Here is a 23,042-nt window from a genome sequence, read left to right as displayed (position 1 = left end):
CATGAGACCCGATCTGAACAATATCCATCACCATAGCTCGGTAACAATGCACGTCGTCATCCGATCCATCACATATACAATTAGGGTGGATTTCATTACTTGTATCATTTGATTCATGTATGGAATGATTTAAAAGAATAATGATCGGGTAAATTATACCAACCCATTCAGGATGGAACCATTCCACTTAGTACATTATTAGTACGAACATACCATATGATACAAGCAAATTGGTTAAATCCTACCATTCAGGATCATTCCTACATATATCAAACTACGCATGCAACCACACACATCCTTAATGATGAGACCCACACCCTCTCTTTTCAAAAGCGGCCTTTATTTTTTACTCTACTTCATCGTCAAGCTATATATAGCATTATAACTCTTGGTAGATTACTAGATATACATCCATAAACCTACCAAAACAAGGGGGGCATGTTCTGATGATACCAAGTTGCAACATACTACTAATAAGTAACCACGCAGCTACAGCGGCTGTTCCTTCAGCAGTGTTAGTAATTTTAATAATATTCCAGATGCGCTTCACGCAGTGACTACATCAGTACCATCCCGCACTTGCAATGGCAGGTACAGCTAACCCCTCTTCCCTCTTGTTTACTTCACCCCTAACTCCCAACTTTGGCAGTATGCAAAAAGAAGATTCCCCATCACATCAAACTTGCGGTACATGCATGGAATACTAAATATAGATGAAATTAAAAACTAATTGCATAGTTTTGTTGCACTTTGCAAGACGAATCTTTTGAGTCTAATTAGTCAATGTTTGGACAATAATTCACAAATACAAACGAAACGCTACAGTGTGCTACAGTACCAGCACAGTAATTTGGCACCTCCCAATTTGACCAACTAAACAAGGCCTTCAGCATGTATTGGTGTAAATGTGTGGAACATTGCAGTGCCCAGCAATGTACTTGTCACCCCTGGGGTGAAGCGTCCTCGGGCTGCAGGCATAGCAGCGTGTGAAGTCAACGTTCTTCCTCACCGCTGAAGCACCATCGACCTGATACCCTTTGTGTCCAACTGCAACAAACCAGCAGCTTAACATCAGAAATTGTGGAATTATTTGAAGAAGTTTTAAAGCTTCCTGCCAGTCAGCTAGACACAATTCTAGGCCACTTCATGTCTAAGATTACCATCTTTTTTTGTAAATTAACAAACATTCAATTCAAAAGTCGTATATCCTTTAGATCAGCTAGGACAAGACTGCCAGCCTCCATAAACAGATCAACCTAAAAAATGCACAGTCCAAACTGCTAAGAATCCACTACGCTATCTTCCACAGAAGATCAAGTACTGCATCCGTAATTATTTGAGATTTAGTTATCAAACATGCCTATTTCCATGCTTTAGAGGAGACACGAGTTTATGAAAAACTGTGTTGAACTTCAATGGATACAAAAGAAAGAAAGAAAGAAAGAAGAAAACTCACCAGTAGAGTCAGAACCCAATGGTTCACAACATGTCACAATGTAGCCACCTGGAGCCCGCCTTTTGCCACAGTAGTAGAGTTCAGCAAAGAAAAGTTGTTCCTTCGAACCCTCCTTGCTGGACCTTGCAGTGAAGTTAACATGTGTGTACAAATGGCCTGACTCAGTCATCATGTTCACAGGACTAGCATCTAACAGCTCAAACTTGATCTGTCGGCCACAAGAAATTAAACAGGTCATGACACACAAATTATCAATTCAATTGTTCATAATATGTTCTTCTATTAAAAAAATCTAAAATGAGCAGCGCACCTTTTTCCTTCTGTTGTAGTGCTCCAAGGCACTCTTCGCAAATCTCTTGGTCCTCTCAAGAACAACACTTGGACTTGCGTGCATAATGAACCGATGTGATTTGTGAGTGATTTTCCTGCACCAACAAAAATAGTGTCAAACTGAAATGCCAAACAAAATTGATAGATATTTAATTTTAAACAGAGTTAATAAAACCAGTGACTATCAAGCATCAGCATTTGTTCGAGAAATATAAAAGCATATAACTTGCCCATGTAAAGTAATCAGAGAGCAAACATCATATAGAATATGCTTACATGACATACATGGTACCTTGCTTACTCGGCACTATGACATTAGTGGCAGTGATGCGGTGTTAAAAGTTTAAAACTGGCACTTTGCAAGATTTATTTGGTCATAAAAGTATAGTGCAGACCAGTTTTAACAGTTGCCACTTGCCTTAAGGCCTTAGCAATAATGATTACAGGGATCCATAATTCTGCTGAAGTGGGTACGGAATTATCCATGCATAAGTAAATGTCAGATGCAAATAGGGGCATACAGCTAGTCCCTGAGAAGTGGATAAGGAGGCCTCAGTTAACTATGTTGTGGCAATAAGACAATTTTGCATCCTGTAGGCTGTAGGAATTATGATCAAATGTCCTAACTAAAGTGCATGATGAGAGTATGAGACAAATAACACAAAGAATTACAATACTTGACCATTACATCCCAATCCATTGCAAAAATCACAACTATTTCTCTTGCCACAAGGCATTGTACCAGTTCAAGGAATTAAGACACCAACTTTTTTTCAAATGGTGATGATAAACAGAATAACAGTACATGCAAACAGTACTCGACAGAAAGACATTGCAAAGTGCCAGTTTGCAAAAAGGCAGTGCACGCTTCTTCTAATGCCACAATACCTGTGCTTTATAAAATTTACCATTGCGATAATAAGAAGTCTTAAGTTTAGAGAAGAACCCTTACAACAGAAACTGAGTGTATGGCCTCTACTCTACTACTACAGCTATGGACACATGCCACTTTAGACATCCTGTACTCGAAAAATGCAGGTTTGAGTGCTAATCGTAATGATGTATAAAACCTGATAAGAATAAGTATTTTGAAACTCCTCTCAAGGCAAACCTACACGAAATTTCAAGGAATCAAATCTAATATCTGAAAAGATGATACTCAAAGTTATGACAAGGTTGACTAAGTATGTATGTATCTATGTGTGAAAGGTTGGGTATTTCAAGTGGAAGTAAAAAAAATAAATGAGTAGCAAATAAAGTACAAATGGGGAGATCTAATTGTTGTACAGGACACAGACTAATGGCCATTGTGGCAACCGAAGTAAACTAACAAATGAATTAACTGACTGCGCAAGTCCCAATGCCCAGTAATTAGGCCAATGTATACATGCCAGGCGTGCAAATAAGTGGGACGAGGTGAAACAATATACTAAAAAGTGCAGATGGATCAGCATCTTACTGAGCTGGTGCAGGCGGTGGCGGAACAGGGAGGTAATCTTTAGCCAGGTTCATGATGCAGCGGTGTTCGAAAGAGTCACATCCAGATTCTCCTGACTTTGAGCTGCTGCTTGACTGTAGGAGGGCGCAGACTGCGGGAAGGAGTGGTCTAGGTTTTGCTGACTCTGAGCTGCTGATTGACCACAGGCCAGACTCGGAGCTGCTGCTTGATCGCAGCCAGGGAGGGAGCCGTGCAGCTTCTCCAGGCTGAGGAACGCGGTCGCCCAAGTCGTCAGCCCTCCCCAACGTGTGCTGCGGCACCTCCATGACCCTGAACATCGACGAATGCTTGCTTGTTAGTGGCATACAAAAGTTTTCAAGTCGATTCAGAAAGGCTTTCGACGGTAGAATTACAGTATAATTGAGAGCGAAATTACCAACCAGATTGAAGAAATTGGATCAGGGAATTCCGGTCCGATGAATCGAGGGGGGGAAGGGGACACGAATTTCTCGGAATTTTTCAGCTGGATCCGAACACGGACTCAATTTGAACGGAAGGGGGAAAAGGGCTCGTTGGGTTAGGGTTTGGGCACTATCACCTTCTCCGTCGGCGGTGGCAGCGTGAGCTACCGGCGGCTGGCGGGTGCGGCAGATACCGACGTCCTCCGCCCGCGGGGAGGAGGGGATCGAGGTCCCCCTGCGGCGGCGGCGGCGGCGATGGCCCGGCCTTCTCCGGGACGCAGCGCTTCGCTGTTCGCTCCAAAGTCGAAGCGGGCGGAAGAGGAACGGCCGAACGGGGAAGGAAAAGAGCAGGCCCGAGCCCGGAACTTTTGTCGGATGGCTTCGCGGCGGGCCAATACGACGCAGCTGCTGGACTGCTTCACCGCGTCGCACGCGGCAGGCGCCATGGATGCACTCGCCTTCGACAGCAGCCTGTTGGTCCTCACCGACCAGGACGACGGCGTGTGCTGTTGCAGACTCTGGAGTCTGGACACCATCGACGATGTAGTTGTGCTCCGTCCTCAACTCCTCCAAGAGTCCAATCTCATCCTCCTGCGGTACTTGAATTGAAGGCTGAAACTCGTGCTCGGCCAGAACTTCACCGCCGCCCCGTCGCCGTCGCGTTCCAGCTCGGCAAGACGTACATGGCGCTGCTGCACATGGAGTTCTACGGCGGCCGGACGACACCCATGTACTGGCAGCAAACGACGATCATGGCGTGGCGCACCGGTAGGACGCCACGGAGCCGCCGGGCCTCGAGGGCACGTTTGTGCACATTAAGAAATCGCTGAGCTGAATTTATGGGACAAAAACCAGATCTCCAAGAAACTAAACTCATCTTATAAACATTATTAGTGGGAAAAGATGCCCATTTAAAAATTTAATCTCAATGTCTGCATGCCATATAATTGACAGAACACCAGATTCTTCAAAAAAAAAACTTCAGATGCTGTCAGACTTTTGACAACACAGGTTCACAAAGTTGATTGTAACATACATCGAGTTTTCATGGTAGAGTCTAGGAGACACATTTTCAAAATCCCAGAGCACTATGTGTAAGTTCATCTAGTCTACAATTACATCGAATGCATAGAGTGATATTATGCTACTAGGTAAATATTCGACCAAAACCATTTTTACCAAACTTCTTACCATTGCTGTCTAAGAACTCAAAATATGGTGTGCTCTCCTCAAATCTGAAGCCAGTAACAACTACCACATGTGTAGCAATAGCTTTGGATCCTTCTTCATTTTCATCTTCATCCCTTTGGAATACTGGATACCTCTCATCATAGGCATATATATGCTCTCCTCCATTAAGAAGTTCATAGTAGTTCTCACTTATGGGAAAGTGTGCAAGTAATACTGTCCTGCTAAGCATATTTTTAATTGCAGCCTTCATATTGTGCTGATCCAGGCCACATGCTGGAACATCATCATGAATAATGTCCACATTACAGAACTCGTAGAATTGACTTATCTTAAATCGTTTGCCATTCAAATTTCCCTGTAAATTACAAGATGACAAACTTTAACTTGTAAGACAACATTCTGTACAATATGGTAAAGCACATGTTACGCAGGTTCATGCATGCATACTTTTGATTCAGGTGTGTAATTTGATAGATAGTGCAGTTCTTTCGATTAGCTAACAAAATGAGGAGAAAAGTTTGTGAAAGTAGCGATAGTTTCATGCAAAGATAGGTGACCAGCATGATAATATTTGAGATGGTAATGAAAATATTAGCACACTAATACATATTACTACATGTCTCTTTTTCCAAATATAAAGAAAATGATTGAAAGTAAATCAAGTCGAACAGTCAGAATCTATAATGCAATAGAAACCTCAAGTTGAACTGAATCTTAAATTACTGTCAGTTTGTCTCAATCAAATTTACTAAGAAATATCAGAGCTTCAAGATTTCTGCTAAGAAGTGATTCCTTAATTTAGAACATTTCTCATTCATGAATCTTGAAGATAGTTTTTTCCTTAAGTTCCATCATAGGAGAAAATGTATAGTGTCATTGGAGCAGTACAACAACACCTCAACCATAAGTAGCTGGATGTTGACACAAGGGTCTAGGATGGTAATTGAAAGAACAAATTGATTTGAAGCACTTGAAAGATGAAACATAGTGAACTAATAAATTTCATTTTTAAATAAAGTTCCATTTTATATAGTGTATAAATCCCAGTTATAAATCATAATGAACATATATTGGTTCTATTTATATTTGTTGGTAAAATCCAGCAAACCAATGTTGTTCAAACAAAATAAGATTTCTCAACTACATAATGTAGCTGCAGTTTGTCTTTCAGTTTGGCTACTCACACAGATTTCAAAAAGACAACTGAAGTGTAAAACTGTAAATGCACGGAAAATTTTAACACGGTACAGGAATGTACCTTCTTGTAGTCAACCGTTCTCCGAATTCCACGATACTTAAGCACCCGAAGAGCAGCAGTAATACGACATGGATTGAATTCATCAACCATTTCATGCAGTTCTTCCCATGCTAACTCACCAACTTCAACTCCACACATCCTATTTGCAGCTTCTAGTGCTGTGGTAATGGAGGAGTAAACACAACTTCCTTCAACATTAACACACAGGATGTATAATAATGTTATTGTCAGATTTGTAAGATTGATAGTAATAGACAATTCGCTTATGAATAACATGTACCTTTGACTTTATGGACACGGTTACGAGCTTGTGGTAAAATCTTGACACGCTTCATGCGATCTGCATGAGGACGTAACACTCCATTCCATGTGAACCTTTCATGGGAACGCTCATATGAAATTGGATTAATCACCCCCGCTGTCATATTAGTAAGAAGTGCAAAAATACATAAGTAAACTTAACCAATATTTAACACAAATTATTGTATCAAAACAGATATTATTTGTTATATCTTTAGTAACTTAGATAACACGAGCCTGAACTGGTTAAAGTTAAAATAAAATCCAGATGTTTCTATAAGTTTTAAATATGATAGATTAGTAATATGTGTTTACAATGCATACAACCTCTAGACTACATGACAATACTATGGCAACACTACCTCATGCTTCCCCTGAGAAAATTGTGGTACATATAAATGGTAGTGGTCATAGCAAGATTATCTCAATACATTGTCCTCAACATTTAGAGAAACACCCTCAAAAACAAGAAAAGGTAGCAATTTTAATCCGTGCACAGATTGGGTTAGGTGCTATTCTATTTCTAATATAATGAGTCCAATCCCCAATGCACTGCAAACCTATATGTTTCACGATCATGAACATGAGAGGGAACAACCATGCTAACAATCTCTACAAACACAAAAAAGCTCTACCACTAGACTGGATACCATCTTCCAATTTGGCTTTTCTTTTTCCAATTGGACATACTTTCAGCCTTGAATCGATGTTCATTGGCAAAAAAACGTGTACCTTGCGCCTCAGCAGCGATTGGTGCTCCATCTCCATCAACTAGAACCGCTGGAGCCCCATCAGCAGCCTGGCCCATGCCCAGATGATCACTCCCACGACCACCACGGCCTCTTCCATGCCAGCCTCCCGCGGCCCCGCGCCTGCCGCCTGCGCCTCGAACCATTGCCTCCAGTCGGACGGAGCAGGAAATGTACGCCGACGCTGATACCTGCACGCCCCAACAAGGCTACCCCGTCGTCATCAAATTCACATCTCGCAGGCAAAGGCAAGGCAACCCACCAAACCAACAGCACGCGAACGAACGGGCGGGCATACCTGGCGCGGCGGTGAAGAGCAGCCGAGCACCCGGAGTAGCCGAGACGGCGCTGCGTGGAGAAGCGGGAGGAGCCTTCGTCTGCTAGAGCGCCGGCGGTGCGGCGCAGCAGCCGAGCACCCGGAGTCACCGAGGGCCGGAAAGAATCGGGAGCCTTCGTCTGCTAGAGCGCCGGCGCCGCGCCGCCGCGAGGGGTGGTGGTTTTGGGGAGACGGACCTGCGCCGCCGCTTGGAGGAATTTCCCAAGCAGAAAGAGAGACTAGTAGGCGGCCGGGCCTGTTCAGAGCGGATTCGACTCCTGGGCTCCTGGCCGTTTGGAGGCATCTTTTGCATTAACTTGGAAATTAGAATTATATTTAGATTGTTATTTCGAAATCAAGCGTTAAGAATGGAGATAATCACTCGGTCGTATATACTAATCCAAGATTCTAGAAACCGTACCAACCCAAGTAACACCGATTGGCCAGTGGGGGAAGAGGTCGTGCGGGAATTGTTTGAAGTACTAAAAGCAAATACACATAGCTTCAAAACTTTTACCAGTGTACATCTGTGTTTTGTTTCGATGAATCACACACAGTGCTAGAATTGTACTCTCTTGTTCCCAAATATTATTCCATATTTTTAAACGAATTATACCAATTATATTATTATGTATTAGTTCTTCACTTTTATCTTCTTCTTTTTTTGCATAATGTATACTATCCATTAAAGTAACAAATTAGATCTCACTGGCGTCGCAAAAATATATCGGTTATGCATAGGATTTAGGATGATTTTCTAAAGTGGACCTTGATTATAGTTTTAATAATTGCTAGCTAGAAGTATAAGACCATTCACAATGTAAGGTTTGATATTTATGTTTCCAAAATGCAACAAGAGAGCATTTAGTTCACGGTGAAATAGGTCATACAATGCATTGTTTCTTCTTTTGTTGTTTCCAAGACTATATGCAAGATACGAGTTGTGTTGGAATCAGTGTACACATGTTTCATCCCCATGAAATTGGTTTCCTTTCTCACTTCATAAATACTCCCTCCATCCCTAATTATTTGTCATTGGAGAACACAGCAACTGGCAAAAGACCCTGATACCCCTATGTACTAACGATGAACAGGCAATTAATGATGCAATGTAGCGTGAAGAAGTAACAGAGCATCAAATTTTTTCCATTAAACAAACCACTGGTCACATCCACTTTTTCACATTAAAACATGTAGTACAGTGTTTTTGCCTTAAACAAATCAAAAGAACAGCAAAACATGGATTACATTTGGCGGCAAATACCACTCAGCGCCAAAACTAAAACAAGTCCTGCGCTCCATTTATTCACATCAAAAGCAAACTGAAATTTGAACCCATCGCCATTTCTCTGGAACACCTTCTTTGCCTTCTGATTTGAACCATTCACCTCTCTTCCATCTTCATTCACCTCTCATCCATCTTCCATAGCAATAGACTTAAACACACTACCAGAGGAGGAAGGACACAAGGTGCCTGATCTCAACAAGAGTCCTGATGAACATGAAGAGAATCACGATCCCTTGCAAGATGTAGTAGCTGCAAATGAAGTTGGGGGAGCTGATCACTTTGGTCTCTACTCTGATCAAAATGATCAACAAGAACAAATTAATCAAGGCAAACACTTTGGTCTCTCTCTCCCTCCCTCCCTCCCTCCCTCTCTCTCTTATCAAAATGATGAACAAGAACACATTAATTAGAATGCTACATTAATTAGAATGCTAGTATTGATGACAATTATCATTGTATAACGATCCCAAATTCAGCAAGGCATTTCTTCTTCCACAGCCCTGTAAACAAGATCATTAGCATCACTGACACAATGAGAAAAATGTGATACATAGGTCAACTGAAGTATAACCAACCATAAACATTAAAATTCTTCCTGTCAGCAAGAACACACAAAAGAAACTTAAGTGCTTCAGGAAGCTTTGTTTTCACTTATTCAAACATGTCCTCAACCCTTCTTACAACAGGTGCCCCCTCATCAGAATGATGAACAAGAACACTGTAATTAAAATGCTAGTACCAAGTGACAACGCATTTGCTTCTGTACCAGATGACAACGCTGGCTATCCATTTGATTTAAATATCCCACATGAAGAAGACCAAGAAAAGTTTGCAACAATAATTCTCCTTATGAAAATGTTTCATAATCTATTTCCTGACAATGAACACACCATCTGTAGGAGATGACAACACTGCCTTGTAAGAAGAACAAGATACCTTGGATGATGCCATACATGACTTCAACATGTACACAGATGATGTCGACATCATATTTGATGCAGAGGAGTTGTCCAACTCGGATGACGAAGATGATTAGCAAACCCCACAAGAACAATCATCAAATATGATCAGAAATTTGACACAAAGACAAAGGCAAGACATATATCAAGATTTACTTCGGTTAAGCACTAATGGCACATTACATAGAAACAATACAACACTTATTGCTGCAAAGTACAATGTTCATGTGCGTACAATACAATGGGTATGGCAGAGAGCAAAAAATTGCTTGGCACAAGGCAAAAAATTGCTTGGCACAAGGCCTGCCAGTAGATGTCAACTCTTTGAGAGCTAAGAATTGTGGTCGTAAAAAAATTCAAGTAGACCTCACAAGGGTTGTTAATATTCCCTTAAACAGAAGGGGTACCATAAGGTCACTAGCAAATGCTCTTAATGTCAATAAAAGCTCTCTACATAGGTTGTTCAAAGAAGGCTTGCTACGACAACACTCCAACTCACTGAGGCCTTATTTGAAGGAAGAAAACAAACTGGCAAGGCTACGATGGGTTCTCTCTATACTAGATCCAACTACTCTGCCAAACAATCCAAAGTTCATTGAAATGAAAAATATCATTCACTCAGATGAAAAGTGGTTCAATGGGACACAGAAGACTAAGACTATGTACATGCATCCAGATGAAGACGATCCACACAGGACAGTGCAAAATAAGAATACCATTCGCAAAGTCATGTTTTATTCTGTTGTTGCATAGCCTAGGTTTGACGATGAAGGGAGATGCTATTTTGATGGGAAGATAGGCATATGGGCTTTTGTGCGACAGGTACTAAACTTTATCTAACTAATACTTGCAAGCCATTTTAAGCTATTAGGCATAACATTCTTTATAATTATAGGAACCAGCAAAAAGGAAAAGCGGCAACAGACCGAGGGGCACACCTATCACAAAGACCATGAAGGTTGATAGACAAACAATCAGATCTTATATGATCACAAAACTTATACCAGCTATACAAGCTTGTTGGCCTAGAGAAGCAAGGCATGAGACAATATGGATACAACAGGACAATGCTCCTTCTCATCTACTAGTAGATGATGCAGAACTTGCTGTAGCAGTAGCCCCAACAGGCCTTGATATATGCCTATTTAACCAGCCTACTAATTCGCCTGATATGAACTGTCTTGACCTTGGTTTCTTTGCTTCTCTTCAATCATCAACGGATAGAACGACATCTAGAAACATGGATGAGCTCATCCAGAATGTTGAGAAGGAATACCAAAACTACAACCCCATCATTCTGAATAGGGTATTCCTCACACTACAAGGATGCATGATTGAAGTTATGAAAGATAATGGAGGCAATAGGTACAAGATCTCTCACATGAATAAAGAAAGGCTAGAGGCACTAGCTATGCTCCCTAGAGCTCTAAGTTGTGATAGGCAGCTAGTTGAAAGGGCTTTTGAGTTGTTGACTAATTAGTGGTCATGTAATTATGTTCATGTAAACATTGCTTATGATGCTTTTGAGTTGTTCAGCGAGTATTGTTGTTGTATATATAAACAAGGTTTAAGTTGCTTTTCTTCATATTCATTCCTCTGTTAAATAACAAAAGCAGCTCAATAACAAAAACAGCTAAATAGTCCATCAGTACCATCAGTACATATGCCCTTCTACAAAGCTAAATAACAAAACCAGCACTATCAACACTAGACTACGATCTTGCACCTGTGAAGCTAGTTCACATGTTCGTTACCTGTTCATTAAAGTCGTCATCTTCCACCTATGAATGGCCTCGCAGGTCCACACCATCATAGAACGAGTATGCCTCATCATCAGTTTCGATATCAGAGAAGCTGGCCATATGGTCCAGCTCCTCCTTCTCCAGCTTTACACAGTCCATCTCCACCTTGGCACTCTCCTGCTCCAACTTGACCCTGTCCATCTACACCTTGGCAGTCTCATTCTCCATCTCCACCTTGGCACTCTCCTTCTCCAACTGGATATTGTCCATCTCCACCTTGGCGCTCTCCACGTCCACCTTGCCACTCTCACTCTCCACATCAGAAATAAGCGGCGCCACTCATGAAGCATAGTACTGCACAAAATTTATATACAAAATCAATAAGGTAATAGTTTAACAACCAAATTGCAAGGCAACATTAAGATGGCTGACCCCAAACGTTGACGACCTTGGTTGGCACATGGCCCAGTAATTCTACTCACTGTAACAACATCTTGTGGCTCCATCTCAAGCACATACTCATCATTATCACCAAGCAAAGATGAACCCTTACCACCTCCTTCTTCATCTGAATCAGGTATCAAAACAAATTGATCCGCACCCCCTTCCTATGTATCTTGAGCAAAATCCTATCATTCGATGGCGATGCAGTTCAACTTCTGGTCCTACCAAGTTCCACGACGACGATCCCGGCCAGGCATCTGCCTGGCTGGCCACATCCTACCACTCGATTGGATCCCCAAGGCATGCTTCATCCACAAGTGACAAATGAACCGGCCAGTCCCATGTACCCCCTTGCCGCCTGTCATCCAAGGATTGCCTACAACACAAGAATAAGGGTATGTAAATAAGAGGGAAAATAAGCTTTTTGTTAGGCCCTTGTCATCCACGTACAGGATGCCCAATAAACTTCAGGCAAGGTAAATGGATTGTATTTGGTAGGCCCTTGTGGCTCGAACCAACTAGGAATCTGCACAGAAATAACTAGAGTGTCAGTTTTTTGTTGCAAGAAAAAAACAAATATTACAGACACTTAAAATGCACCAAATGATGGATTTATGTAACTACAACACAAGTATTACCATCCATATTCAGGTATAAGAAATCTGTGCAAAGTAAAACATTGTCAATTATTGATCAACTAGTAACAACAGAGATGCTAAATATGATTTTGAAGAACCCAACTACTATGAACACATTGAATACTCTGAGAAAATTAGTAACAATCTTATTATTACAGATGCATCACATACAACATGTTTATAAAGCAAGAAATCTTATTATTGCAGAAGCATCACATACCAAACATATAGATCACATACCAGACAAGTGGTGGACTCGGCCTTGACATCAAAAACCCCAGCAGGGGTAGTAGCTTGCCGGAGGAGGTGGGCGCCGTGTGCTGCCGGAGTAGGAGCCCGTCGGAGGAGGCAGGCACCCTGCGTTGTCGAAGGAGGAGCCCGCCGGAGAATGCAGGCTGCGGTGCCCCGCCCTCCCTGCTCCTGTCACAGGGGAGTTGGAGGGAAGTTATCGGAGGGCGGCGCCAGGGAGTTGACGAAGGGCGGCACTAGGATTTGGGCGGAGCGGCGCAGAGGAGGGTGGCACATCACGATGTGGCCGAAGGGGAGTCGACGGAGGGTGGTGCAGCATGATTTGGTTGGAGGGGAGTCGATGGAGGGCGACACAGCAGGATCTGGGCGGAGGGAAGCCGATGGAGGGCGGCGCTGGGGAGTTCGCGGAGGGCGGCAGACCGATCTGGCCGAGGTTGGGGATGACTTGGGATTTTTTTGCGTGTGTGCGAGAGGAGATGAAGGGATGCGTGTGGTTGGTTTTGGAGGCTACGAGAGGAGGCGAAGGGATAAGGCTAGGGCCTTGCGTGCAGCGACGAAGCGGTAGGCGACGATAGTTATTGCGGGACGGGGACCTATAGCTTCGACGATGGATAATTAGGGATGGAGGGAGTAGTGTGCTATGTCATCAAAATTGCCTACATGACAGCTTATTTATTATCCATAAAACCCCACTTAGTATGGCCTAAGAATATAGGGACTTTAATAGTAACAAGTTAAAGCTAGGAATTGCAGCTCGTAACAACCATAAGAATGTTGCACTTTATTGACGGACAACATGAGATGGTAAATAAGGCCAGTATCAGTGCAGTTACCAAGAGTGAGAAACTTGGTAACGGTGCCGGTTAAATTTCATGGGATGAAACTCCCCCCTCTCCTGATGAAACTCCTCTCATAATGATCTTGACAAGGCAGTAATTTTGGTCGGAGTTTTATTCTCGGCAATCTACTGAGGGGTATCCTAAGGTAGTAGATTGGTCGGTGGGGAATCACTGAACCTGGAACTTAAAGGTAAAAGCGAGGATACAAGACACGGATTTATACAACTTCGGACCGCCAGAGTAGCGTAATACCTTACGTCCTATTGGGGTGTTGCATATTGCACCCTGCACTTGGGTGTTGAGTAGCTCGATTGTTGACTATTGATGATGGTTCTAAGGTTTCTGTTGGTTCTGCCGATCTAGGTACCCTGCCCTCCTTTATATACTCCAGGGGGTGAAATTAATAGTCAGTTACAAGGTAGGAGTCCTAATAGGATTACATGCTATGATTCCTAGTAGGATTACAGGGAAATTCTAGTAGGAGTCCGCCTTCTTTCTTCCTTGCGGGTACTAGAGATCTATCCCCGACAAGTCCCTGAGCACTTCGTAGCTGAATGTAGCAGCCTTCAAATACTTTTTAGATTCTCACCAAGTAGTTTCGGTGCTCTTTGAGTACTTTGTCTAGCTGAATCTTCAAAATTGCTCAAAGCTACCGTGAGGCTATGGTGTGCTCAAGCTCTGATCATCTTGATCTTGTAATCTTCATTTCGGATTGTGATATGGAGGGTAGCGAAAGTTGGACTCCATATGGAGTAGCCCCTAAACTTTAGGTTGAATCGAAGAATCAGGCTGAAGGTCTTCTTCTTTCATCTTGAAAAAAATCAACTGATGGGTGTAGCTTATCAGCCCCCGACCTTGGGATGATTGAATAATCAATCCAAGGGTCTAGTGTGCTTAATTTTCAGACCAACGGATTTCTCTTGGGTTTCATCTCCATAAGAATGGATAGGTTTAACGTTGCCTCGCCAAGCCTATCACAACCCTCCTCCTTTGCTAGGGCTTGGGACCCCAAATATTTAATAAGGAATAAAAAAAACTTAACTCATTAGCAAGATAAGCACAAGTGGCACCTAATCAGGAAGATAACAACAACTAAACTGAATTAAGTAATTAAATGAGAGTTGACATTTAACATTTCTTTATCAGGTAGATTAGCTTGGGACCCCAAATATTTAATAAGGAATAAAAAACTTAACTCATTAGCAAGACAAGCACAAGTGGCACCTAATTAGGAAGATAACAACAACTAAATTGAATTAAGTAATTAAATGAGAGTTGACATTTAACATTTCTTTATCAGGTAGATCAGCTGAACACTTGTTTAGTGTTGTTGCATCAGTTAGACATGGGACTCGACATTTCTAAGCAGAATACAAGCAAGCTAAGTACTTGATTCGAGGCTTGTGAGTATTTGCTTGGGAGTTTAGTAGTTTGGATGGAAATGGAGACTCCAAGGAGCAGTGAAACCAGATGGTCAAGGGTGGCTTCATCGCTCCCTGTCAGGAATGTACAAGATCTCGCAACATGTTGTGAGGGGTTGACAGAAGAGACTCTCAAAAGGTACATCCGACTGGACACTCAAGACAATGAAGTCCTTTCCGAGCAATCCGGTGAGGTTCCGGTGATCGACCTTGGTAAGCTCTTCAATCCCGACTTTGCAGAAGAGGAGTCTGCTCGCCTCAGATTTGCTTGTGAGGATTGGGGATTTTTCCAGGTAACACACTCAATTAAACTTATAACAAGATGATTTGAATCAGTAGTTCCCAACTGATTTTATCGTTAAGTGATACTTTGTCAAGCTTCTTGTGATAGCATCATGGATTAATTTCTAGCAAGATCCAACAATTGCTGATGATCACACACAGCGATGACAAACACAAATAACTGAATGAATTTATGGTTATCTTTTGCAAGGATCTCTGCCTTGCATATGCTTTCTACCTTCCATATGTGTTACCAAACTGTAGTTTAATGGTTCAGATGTGTGTTTTATCAAGTACTTAGGCCCAACTTCTTGTCTCACACAGATTGTAAATCACGGTATACCTGACGAGGTCATTGCAAGTATAAGAAATGACATCGAGAAGTTCTTCCAACTTCCCCTCGAGGTAAAGAGTGGCTATGCACAGCTTCCCGGAGACCTTCAAGGCTATGGCCAATCGTTTGTTGTGTCGGAGAGTCAAACACTTGACTGGTCTGACATGTTTGTCATCATAGCTCATCCACCTCAGGCCCGTGATATGAGGTATTGGCCTGTTCAACCGCATACTTTCAGGTCAGTATGTCTAAACTGCGATGTTCAATTGGCATTGACACCTTCCACATAGTTTGCGTGTAATTAGCTTCACATGACAACTCTTTTATTGAGGTCTCACTACTAGGGAATGCTTTCGTCCCGAGGCTCAGTACCGGTTGCATTTTGGTCCGGTACTACTAATGTAAGCATTAGTATTGGGCATATCGGATAGTCCCCGAGGAGGTCCTCCACCTGGTACTAAAGTCTCCGTTCACACCTTATCCCGCACGCACCCCCCGCTACTGGCCGCTCCCTCCTCTCTTTTCTTATCCTCCCGTCTATTTGTTTCTCCTCTCTCTCTCTCTCTCTCACTTCCTCTCCTCCTCTCTCTCCCTCCCATGCTTCCTCTCCTCCTCTCACATAGCGGCGGCGGTGACGGCGGTCAGCGGGCGTGGTGGCAGAGGAGCAGTAGGATGGCGGCGGAGGGGCGGGGCGCAGTGGCAGAGGAGCGGCAGGGGGGCGGCAGAGGGGCGGGGCGTGGTGGTAGAGGGACGGCGGGTGTGGAGGGGGCGGAGGGGCGGTGGGGGCAGCAGAGGGGCGGAGGGGTGGTGGGGCCGGCAGAGGGGTGGAAGGGGCGGAGGGGCCGGCGGGGGAGGAGGGGCAGAAGGGTGGCGGGCGCGTGGTGGCGGAGGGCGGCGGAGGAGCAGCGAGGGGGCATGGTGGAGGGGCGGGGCGCGGTGGTAGAGGAGCGGGGCGGCGACGGAGGGGCGGGATGCGTTGGCAGAGGAGCGGGGGGGGGACGGAGGGGCGGAGCGCGGTGGCTGAGGAGCGGCGGGGACGGGGTCAGCGGGATTTTCTTTTTTCTTAATATTTTAATACCCTTTAGTACTAGTTGAAATACCCTTTCCTTTATTACCGAATTCTCAGTACCAGTTGCGAAACCCGTACTAAATGAGGTTCCCAACCAGTACTAAAGGTGTTTTCCCTAGTACTGGCTGCAGACTTGTTTATGACCGTTTAAGCTCCTACTAAATTAGTAGTACTGAGTTAACATTAAACATCATAGTATTGCTTTTCCTACGTGTAACGCTTTGGCATCGCACCGAGACAAAATAGAGTATTGGAAAGATCAAAATCATCCTTTAACTACACTAAATTCTTTTTTTCGAACCACACATTACATACGCAACGCTCACGTACACGTACGCACACTCGCCTCTTTGAACACATGCACGCAACCCTACCCCTATGAGCACCTTTGAAAGATTGAGCCGGCAAATCCTTGGGATTAACGAAGTCACCGCTAGCGGTGCTATCGACAGGCACGTCGCCTACCACCGAAAGAATAGTGCTGGTTAAATTCTGGAATAAATCCAAGAAAATGCGAGCACCGGTGCCGAGTCGAGGACTCGAATCCTGGTAGGCAGGTTCCACAACAAGGAACCTGAGCTACACTCAGTTCGCAACTACACTAAATTCTTTAGATAAAGCTTAAACATCATTTAACTAGCCAACCATTAAAATGCCTTTTGGTTTTACTTTAACGTCTGGATTTCTTTTCGCTCTTTTATATCTCTTCAATTAAGAGGAGATATTCAGTTAAGAGCATCTCCGAGAGAGCCTAAAAAATAGACTTCCAAAAAACCTGGTTTTGAAACATTTCTAAAAAATATTAGGATCTAAAAAACATTCTTCACCAACACCTACAAAAAATTAGTTGCTAAAAAACCTTTAATTACATATGTAGGGCCACCTTCCACTGGTAAAAGAAAAAAATTATGTTTTTTCCGTGAAAAACGATATTTTTCCGGGGGAGAAAAAGAACAACCTGTCACGTTGCCTTTTATGGAAAAAGATCGCCGATTGGGAGCGCAGAGAGAAAGTGGAAATTTGGCTCTAGATACCTATGATATTTGACATGCCAAAAAATTGGGAATGGGATTGGGCCACTGTTGGAGCGTTGTTTGTCACCTTTGAACCTAAAACTAGTTATTGGGAGTATTGGCACTTTCGGAGATGCTATTAGATAGACAACAGTACAGAAGAACACTAGTGGATCGACATTCCAGTTCGTGAGGTGTTTTAGAAGTTATTATCGAGGATGTCTTTCTTGTTCCTGTCTTACCCAGCGCTACTGTTAAGCGACTGCTAAGATTTATAAATTGTTAATGGTGAAAACTCCAAACAATCAGATAAATTTACACCTTTTATCGCTACAATGTACAAAAATTCCATTGCACTGAACTAGCAAGCTCATGATATGGCCATTGCAGTTTGAATACAACAAAAACTATACATCAAGATTGTTTGCTGATAAAAATTTGAAATTTTGCAAGAGTTCATGGTCAGTTCTCGTGAGGAGTATATGTGCACAGACTGCACAATAAGCAGGTTAAAACAAGCTAGGAGTTGTGGTTGGACTTTGGGGTGCTGAAACTGCCCAATAACTAAACTACAAATTTAGTTACAGTCCAAACTCCAAACTACTTATCATTACTCAGTACTAAACTAAGATAGGTATTCCCATAATTAAGAAGCCAAGGCACTGCAATGTATGACATTCTCAGTAATAGACATTTATTGTTTTCTTTGATAACAGGCAATCCATTGAAGAGTACTCTTCAGAGTTGATGAAAACTGCACATTCTATTGTAACTGTCATTGCAAAAACATTAAATATTGATCTCGGACTGATGAACGACAAATATGCGTGTCAATATTTGAGGATGAATTACTACCCTCCATGCATGACCATGGCCGAGAAGGTTTTGGGCTTCTCGCCCCATTCAGATGGATCTTTTCTAACCCTCCTTTTAGAAGTTAATTCAGTTGAAGGCCTTCAAATCAAAAGGTACAATGCATGGATTCCTGTGAAACCAAATCCCAATGCATTGTTGGTGAATGTGGGTGATTTTCTTGAGGTACGAAGTCTTTCCAGAAATTTATGTATGCCACCGTATATAGATGCATTATTCTAATTAACTTGATGTGCTAACAATCCATGATCAACACATATAGCCATGAAAAAAGATCAATTAGGATTCCATTTATAAATCACTCACGACTTAAATAAGTTTCTTCTATTTAATCTCTTAAATGTCTATTACATGCATGGTAAAGTTTCCTGCAAAAACATGAGAATGAATTCTGTTTAACAGTTTTTTTCCTTGAAATGCTCTGTAAAAGCTACTAGTGACCTGCATTTTATGCGTATGCATTAAGATGAATGACTAACTCTTGAATTTGGACCAACTTAATACCTTGTTTGTCTTATTTTATCTATTTTGATGTTTGTAGATTATGTCGAATGGAAAATATAAGAGTATCGAGCACAGGGTTACAATAAATACAAATAAGGAACGGTTGACCTTATCTGCATTCCATGTTCCTTCACTTGACGGAGTAGTTTCACCGGTTACGAGTAGGGCTGAAGAGAAGGCCCTGTACAAGACAGTGGGAGTAGAAGAGTATTCAAAACTCTACATGTCCAACAAATTAGATGGTAAGACAGCCTTGGATCATGCAAAATTACTCTAGTTAAAAGGTCATTTGGCAGACATATTACTCATGTACGGTATTTATAATGGCACTTTGTTTCGTACTAATTGTTATGAGCCTAAAATTTTAAGGTGAGGACAACTCTTGTGTAATCCCTTACGAGTCTGCAAACTTTCTTTTATTATATTGACCCCAAGTACCTAACAACACTTAATAAAGGATGCAACCTATGCAAAGCAACAATTACATCGGGAACAACTATATTCCGCCGAATCGGAGAGAAACACGCCCCCTTTGGTAGTTAAATGCAAATAATAAAGATATGTAAACAAAAAATGTAAGAGCATCTCACTAGCACCCAATAAAACTTTCCTATATATAATTGGTTAGTAGGTACTCCCTCTGTCCTATATTACTATTCGTTTTAGCTTGTACATAGCTTTTGTTATGCACCTAGATATATATTATGTATAGAGACATAGCAAAAGTAATGCATATAGAAAAGTCAAAACGAATAGTAATCTGGGATGGAGGGAGTATGTACTAATACCCATTTCAAGATTATTGGGGGAATTGTTTTAGCACATTCATTATATTTGCTGAGCCTTGTTGGTTTAGGGCTTTAGGCTTTTATTGAGCTGAGTATTTTCCCTCCAATACCACTACTAGGATGGAAGACTAATAAAAAGTTGTAGGTCTGGCTATTTTCTCCCCTCTGTTTTTTTATCGGATTATCCCTCCAAAACTGCGGCAACAAGAACGCGTCTTATGAGCTTGGTGGCAACAGTTGGCGTTCTTGCCATGTTTCCTCGTTCGGATTCTCCCTCCAAAACTTTTTTTCAAAAGGATTTTTCCCTCCAAAACTGCCGGAACCAGGACGCGTGCAGTTTGGCGGGGATCTCGCTATTTTCCCTCCCAAACTGCCGCAACTGAAATCCCAAATCGCCGATCCCCAATTCCCCATCGATCGAAGAGGAAAAGGAGAGAGGGCGAGGCGGCGAGAGAGAGGATGGGTCGGTGCCGCCGGAGCAACTGCAACTGCAAGAAGGCCAGGACCGACGCCGGCGATGGCTCTGGCTCCAGCGGCGACCGCATCACCGCGCTGCCGCTCGAGCTCCGCGTGCGGATCGTCTCCCTCCTCCCTTACTGGCAGATCGTCCAGCTCTCGGTGCTGTCCCGGCCGTGGCGCCACATCCACCACCACACGCCCGACGTCAAGATCAACCTCTACGATTTCCTCGCCGATGGCGACTCCGTGCCCGGCTTCTGGACGAGGGTTCGATCCTCGCCGCCCGCTTCGCCCTCGCCCGCCGCGCGGAGGACACGTCCGCGTCCAGCGTGGACACCCTCCGGCTCGCTTTCGCCGTCGGCGACCTCCGCATGAGGCGCCACGCCGACCGAATCGTCGCGCTCGCCGACGCGCGCGACATCCGCATCCACGGGGGAGGCCCCGTGCGGGACGCGGCCTGGACGCTGGATCTGCCCCCCTTGGCGCGCGATCTAGAGGCCCTCGCGCGCAACCACGTCGCGCACGCCATCACGGGGCCGGGCGCCGCCGCCCTGCGGAAGCTCTGCCTCCAGAATGTGGTGATCCACGAGTGGCCGCCGCACCTCCCGTCACTGCGCTCTCTGGATCTCGACGCCGTCACCGTCGAGGCGCCGTTCGCGCCGGGCACTTGGTGCCCGCGGCTCGAGGAGCTGGACACATCTTCTCCTCCAAGATCGAGCACGCCCGCGTCGACATCCGCCTGCCGCTCCTCAGGTTAATTCATGTCCCTGGACGAGGTCGACGTCAGCCCGCCGGGGAGATCGCCGCCGTCGTTCGGGGAGATCACCGTCGACGCGCCGGAGCTGGTGGAACTCGACGTGGACTGCTGCGCGTCGGGGTCCACCGTCGACTACAAGTCCTTCAAGCTGCGGGCGCCGAGGCTGCACCTCCTGTGCCGGCGCAACCCGTTCGCGGAGCGCGGGTGGCCATCGATGTCGGCAGGCCGGGCAGCGTCAAGGTGGGGGTGATCCAGCTGAGGTCTGTCTACACGCGCGAGATGAAGGACTACCAGGAGCAGATGATGCGAATGCTCGAGGGGCTGCTCCCGGACCTGCCGCGGGAGAGCATCGCCGGTGTCGCAAGGTCAGGCACAGCTCCAGAGATTTCGTTCTGCTTTCTTCGACTGCATAAGGATTGTGCTGGAGTCTTTGTTTGTGCTTTTCTACCACTGCAGGCCTTACATGACGCTGGAAGAGTGCGATGACTCTGATGATGATGAAGACGAGCCCAAGGACAAGAGGCTCACTTGCGACATCACTGCCCTCATGAGCGGCATCTGATTCCATGTGCTGCTCGGTGGGTGTTTAAGAATAGACGAGGTCAGGCTTCTCCGGGTCAACATTTTGTTTGTTTGGTTCAACATTTTTGTATCGTAGGAAGAAACCTTCTTCGGGTCTTCAAATTTGTTGATAAGCTTGCAGCCATCTGATGCTTGGTGAGCAGTCAGGACGCAGGATATATTTGTTCTCCTCGAAAAATTAAAAATTAGGAAATCTTGTTCTCAACAGAAAGAGTCAGCAGTATTCTCCAGGTTTTATTAGCCAAGTCAACTTTATCTTGCCCAAACTTTTCGTTCAGCGAACCGTTTGTCTGTTTCTTCAAATTATGTAATGGAGCGCAAATTGCAACATATATATGAAATTGACTAAATTCTGTAAATTTTTTAACTAGAGCCCCATTCCATACCTTAGATATTTAAGGTGCATCTCCTAAATAAAATATTAAAATGCCATAGCAGAGATCCATGTGACACTAAATCGATTTGACACTAAAACTTGGGCTATTTAGGAGGCTTTACTGGAGTGTTCTTTGTGAGGTTCCTCAGTTTCATCAGTCAGGGAGGTTATTACAGTTTCTATAAACATGATGGTAGCATTTGCATGGAAAAAATTTATGTTACCATCACCAATTTTAACCCATTTAATTATACCTCTTTGCTTCCAGTAAATGTGCTATTGATTGGGGGGGGGGGGGGGGGGGGGCGAGAGAGAGAGAGATGCGCTGCTTATTGTCGAGTTCTCTGAATTTCCGATCATGAAGTGCAAGGTCCCTGAGAGGCTGGAGTTTGTTTGCCATCCATGCTTTAAGAACCCTCCTAAGATTCTTCAACTTGGTTGGCAGCATCCTCTTGTTTTGTGTTGAGTGGCCATCCATGTTGAACCACTTGTATGAAGTGATCATGTTCCATCCAGAAGTTTTCACATCTAAATAATCTGGCTCTTGAAATATTTGTATTGATGGAAATCCAACAAGGCACATGGTCTGATGTCTCCATTGCGAGAGAAGTGGCAAAAGTACCCTGGTAGCTTTTAGTCTAGGAAACTGAGCAAAAGAACCTGCCCGGACATTTTAAAAGTGGGGATTCCTGCTTGTTTGATGAGGTAAACCGATGACCATGTAAAGGAATTTCAACCAGGCCTACAGCACATATGCCTTTATTGAATATTACAGTATTATTTCCATTTGCTCACGGATTATTCATGTTGAAATCACCTACTATAAGCCAACCAATCTCTTCTGGCATAAGAACGTTTTTAAACCATTCAGTAAAAACAAATCGACCCTCATCTGTGCATGGAGCATAAACATTCATTAAGATCCA

The 23,042-nt window shown here is 43.7% G+C and overlaps 3 protein-coding genes across 3 annotated transcripts; 1 reads left to right on the top strand and 2 right to left on the bottom strand.

The window, feature by feature from the left end:
* Positions 1-748: 748 nt before the first annotated feature.
* Positions 749-1,768, bottom strand: LOC117846589 (uncharacterized). Its single transcript, XM_072291783.1, has 2 exons — positions 1,457-1,768; positions 749-1,047 (listed from the first exon to the last, which is right to left on the bottom strand). Exons 1-2 carry the CDS (start codon positions 1,692-1,694, stop codon positions 887-889), a joined length of 399 nt encoding a protein of 132 aa, XP_072147884.1. The 5' UTR covers positions 1,695-1,768; the 3' UTR covers positions 749-886.
* Positions 1,769-4,595: 2,827 nt separating this feature from the next.
* LOC117846298 (uncharacterized) lies at positions 4,596-7,483 on the bottom strand. The gene is made up of 4 exons (XM_072291937.1): positions 7,167-7,483; positions 6,415-6,552; positions 6,135-6,322; positions 4,596-5,231 (listed from the first exon to the last, which is right to left on the bottom strand). Exons 1-4 carry the CDS (start codon positions 7,327-7,329, stop codon positions 4,833-4,835), a joined length of 888 nt encoding a protein of 295 aa, XP_072148038.1. The 5' UTR covers positions 7,330-7,483; the 3' UTR covers positions 4,596-4,832.
* Positions 7,484-14,993: 7,510 nt separating this feature from the next.
* On the top strand, positions 14,994-19,544 carry LOC117845558 (2-oxoglutarate-dependent dioxygenase 11). Its single transcript, XM_034726621.2, has 4 exons — positions 14,994-15,372; positions 15,686-15,933; positions 18,494-18,815; positions 19,192-19,544. The coding sequence occupies exons 1-4, from the start codon at positions 15,094-15,096 to the stop codon at positions 19,429-19,431; spliced, it is 1,089 nt and encodes a 362-aa protein (XP_034582512.1). The 5' UTR covers positions 14,994-15,093; the 3' UTR covers positions 19,432-19,544.
* Positions 19,545-23,042: the final 3,498 nt, after the last annotated feature.

Source organism: Setaria viridis, chromosome 2, assembly GCF_005286985.2.
Source record: "Setaria viridis chromosome 2, Setaria_viridis_v4.0, whole genome shotgun sequence".
In the NCBI taxonomy this organism is placed as follows: Eukaryota; Viridiplantae; Streptophyta; class Magnoliopsida; order Poales; family Poaceae; genus Setaria; species Setaria viridis.
This window is presented reverse-complemented; position numbering and strand designations above follow the sequence as displayed.